Source organism: Aquarana catesbeiana, linkage group LG10, assembly GCF_042186555.1.
Source record: "Aquarana catesbeiana isolate 2022-GZ linkage group LG10, ASM4218655v1, whole genome shotgun sequence".
Taxonomy (NCBI): Eukaryota; Metazoa; Chordata; class Amphibia; order Anura; family Ranidae; genus Aquarana; species Aquarana catesbeiana.
In genome coordinates, this window is record NC_133333.1 from 252,033,294 (window position 1) to 252,037,208 (window position 3,915).

Consider the following 3,915-nt stretch of genomic DNA (forward strand, 5'->3'; position numbering starts at 1 on the left):
CATCAAATTAACTAACTTGAAACAGAAAAATGTAAAAATAGCAAACTTTCCCTTTTATATTTTGATATACTGTACAACGTGTGTGTATGTATGTATATATATAATTTTTTTTTAATCCAATATTTTTTTTAATGTAGAAAATATATATAGATATAGATATAGATATATAGATATAGCTATAGATATATATAAAATTATTTTTTAAGTTACCGGTAATTTACCATTACAAATTCTAAATATATATAGGGATAATGTTATAATCGTCACCATTTCCACATCAAAATATCTCCCTCTATACGCCTACTGTTTATACCAAGCATCATTGTTGTATAAGTTTTCTAACAACAATCATTTGTGATTTTACCTTGTATGTCTAAATACAACATATTTTGTACTTTTAAAGTTTTACAAATGTTTTCACTATACTAGCACCTAAAAAATCCCGCCAAAAAATAAAATTTCTTCTCAGTTTACATTGTCCACCAAGGGATGTTGGTGCCTGTTTTGAAATTGTCACCAATCCATATCACCACCCTTGACCTATAAATATATATAGTTTTTTAATAATAAAAAATATATATATATAATTATATATATAAATATATATATAATTAATGAGTTTAATTTTTTTTAAGTTAATAACAAAAATTTTTTATATATATATATATATCTATAGATATAGATTTATATATCTATATCTATAGATATATAGATATCTAGATATCTATAGATATAATTTTTTTTTTTTGTTATTAACGTAAAAAAAATTAAACTCATTAATTATTTAATAATTAACATTAAATATATAAGTAATAATGATTTGATGCCAAATTCAGCTTTGTTTTATTTATGTAGGTTCAATTTAAAAATATAAAATTATATATTCATGAATTGAACCTTTCTAAATAAAACAAAGCTGAATTTGGCATCAAATCATTTATTAATTTTGGAAACTTTGGCATTTAATCAATACTCATTATTGGATAACTTGTAATTTAAAAATATCAATCTTTTTCAAACCCATGAAGTTGCTACATCTGTCATTTCTGTTGTTTACAGTAATTCAAAACCTTCCTTTATTGCTTATTAATTATTTGTGTGTACCTGATAACATTTTTAATGCATCCCCTTTAATGAATATTGATTGCGTTGGAGGGAGGTGTAGCTTTCCCATGTCTTCTGCCTGGTACAATATGCTGCTTACCGGTGTTTATGGTATCAATGTCATTATTAGAGTCAGTGTTTAGTGCAACCGCAGCAGATGTAGCCAGGGGATTTTATAGTGTGTGTCTTTCCCACACTTTCATGTCTTTCCACACAATGCCAGCTCCAGATGCTCTGCTCCAGCTTCAGATGACACACGTCCATTGTCCCCGCCGCTCTGTGATTGGCTGCTGAGTGTGGGAACCTCTTCCAAGCCAGCTCTCCATACATTGTTGTGCAGAGAGAGGGGTATATATAGAGGGGTGGGCTGATCACCATCAGACACACAGCAACTGGCTACCCCAGCACACCTCTGCCTGACAGCTACCAGCTCCACCAACATGGCACCCTGCTTTATAAGGACATTGGATCACCAAGAGGCCAATGGGCTCCGAAAGGTGAGATTTCCCTCTAGTGCCAACTTCCTATTTCCATTCCATTAGTATGTATTTCATTTAAGTTTTGCTAGAGCAGTGTGCAAATGCAGCAACTTATCAGACCCCCCATCAGTTATCATGGATCATTGCTTTGGTTGCCACTTTTGCGATCAAATTTTTTATAAAATCTGGGTTATCGAGTTTATTTTATATTTTTTATAAACTAAGCTTATCTTCAGAACCTTTGTAGCTGCTAAACATTCCAGAATGCAGGAGGCAATTCTTTTATATAAACTGTTAATTTGTATTTATTAAGGGATACATTTTATATATATGGGGTTCATGTTTTGTCAAATGGATACATTTTATCTATATGGGGTTCACGTTTTGTAAAATGGATACATTTTATCAATATGGGGTTCATGTTTTGTATAATGGTTACATTTCACCTATATGGGGTTCATGTTTTGTATAATGGATACATTGTATCTATATGGGGTTCATGTTTTGTAAAATGGATACATTTTATCTATATGGGGTTCATGTTTTGTATAATGGATACATTTTATCTATATGGGGTTCATGTTTTGTAAAATGGATACATTTTACCTATATGGAGGTTAATATTTTATATTTATTAAGGGATATATTTGAACTTTATAGTCTATATGTTTGGTATCAGCCAATCAATGTTCGATCGATATAGACTCTGCTGGTGATAACAGAGGTTCTAACCATCTCTTGTCTTGTGTTTTTGCAGCTGAGGAAGCCCGCCATTGAGAAGATGAGGAGAGATCGCATTAACAGCAGCATCGAGCAGCTGCGTCTCCTACTGGAGAAAGAGTTCCAGAAACATCAACTGCCCTCCAAACCGGAGAAGGCCGACATACTGGAGATGACGGTCACCTTCCTGCAGCAGCAAATGGCTGAGAAACGTAAGTGTCCCCCTTGTCCTTGACTTTATGATTCTTGCTGAGAGATGTTGGCATTGAGGATTGTAGAAGGTGACAGTGGACATCATATAACTGACATGTGTCTTGTCTATTCCAGATGTGACAGCAACCTCCATCCAAGCCCATAGAGATGGCTACACCACCCCGGCATGTTACTTGGCAGCGGATAATCCTCGGGACCAGCTGACCAGACATTTCAGCGGTCACCCTGCCGGTTATGAACTGCCCAACGTTTTGACCTCAAAAGCCCCTAGTCAGCTCAGTCAAAGCAAAGCCCTCTGGAGACCCTGGTGAAAGAGACCCAAGACATCGGTCAACGGAAGTCCCACAAGGATGGACTTATTGCATTCTGGGAGTTCCCAGAATCCTTTGCGCTCACCCTTGCCAGCCTATACTTCTAGGTGTGATTCTTTGCACATCTATTCTTACCCAACCCTTTCTCATAGAAAGATTTTTGGTTTTCCTTCATTTAGGAAACAGTATTTGATTTCTTCTGATTCAGGAGGAATGTATGTGATGTTAAGATGCATAGAGTCTATGTGATATGTATAGACGGTTATATAGAGTACAAGGCATGTAGTAAGATATACTATGTCTTGTAAAAAAAAGATTTATATATATATAATATATATATATTGTGTTATGGTAATATTTGCATTTTATTAACGTAAAGCAAAAGAGCTAAACACATCCCTGGGTTGATTATGCAATTCTCTCCACCCGGGGATAACGTTTCTTTTATTGAAAGATTGTTTTCTTTATGTATTTTCTTTACATATACTATTTTCATAGAGTCAATTTTTTCAGCATTAAATGCTTTTGTGTTGTCGGGACCATGACAACGTTTTGATGATGTTTTCCCAGTAACTGGGTATGAGAATGCTCTTCTGTTTGGAGGAGTCATAATAAAATAACTGAGTGAAATAATCTGCAATTTCTGTGAAATAAGATATATGAACGCAAAAGTTCAACTGTAATATATATTGTACATGGGACAGATATAATGATGTATACTGCAAACTGACATTCAGCTCTGTGTGCGTCACACGGGAAAATAAAAAATGTTCTATGAACCAAAATCTCTGCTAGTTTGTCTTTTTTAATCAGTTATAAATATTTCCACAATTGTTAACTCATGGTGGGGATGAAATACAGAAACAAATAGGATTAAATTCCTGGATATCTATCTATCTATCTATCTATCTATCTATCTATCTATCTATCTATCTATCTATCTATCTATCTATCTATCTATCTATCTATCTATCTATCTATCTATCTATCTGCCTTGCCTTTACCCCCCCCCTACCTTATCCCCTTCCTCTATCCCTCCATCCATCCATCCATTCCTTCCTCCTTCCCTTCATCTATCTATCTAATCT

The 3,915-nt window shown here is 34.2% G+C and overlaps 1 protein-coding gene across 1 annotated transcript; it reads left to right on the forward strand.

Annotated features, from left to right (window-relative positions):
• The first annotated feature begins 1,485 nt into the window (after nt 1-1,485).
• Nucleotides 1,486-3,612, forward strand: LOC141111378 (transcription factor HES-5-like). Its single transcript, XM_073603632.1, has 3 exons — nt 1,486-1,601; nt 2,341-2,515; nt 2,631-3,612. Exons 1-3 carry the CDS (start codon nt 1,545-1,547, stop codon nt 2,825-2,827), a joined length of 429 nt encoding a protein of 142 aa, XP_073459733.1. The 5' UTR covers nt 1,486-1,544; the 3' UTR covers nt 2,828-3,612.
• The last annotated feature ends 303 nt before the right edge of the window (nt 3,613-3,915 follow it).

What these genes read in the sequence shown, in the direction of transcription:
- LOC141111378 (XM_073603632.1), top strand. Translation starts at nt 1,545, where the DNA reads ATGGCACCCTGCTTTATAAGGACATTGGATCACCAAGAGGCCAATGGG. An exon ending in AGGCCAATGGGCTCCGAAAG is followed by an intron (nt 1,602 to 2,340) that starts GTGAGATTTCCC and finishes GTGTTTTTGCAG; the next exon opens with CTGAGGAAGCCCGCCATTGA. An exon ending in GCAGCAAATGGCTGAGAAAC is followed by an intron (nt 2,516 to 2,630) that starts GTAAGTGTCCCC and finishes TGTCTATTCCAG; the next exon opens with ATGTGACAGCAACCTCCATC.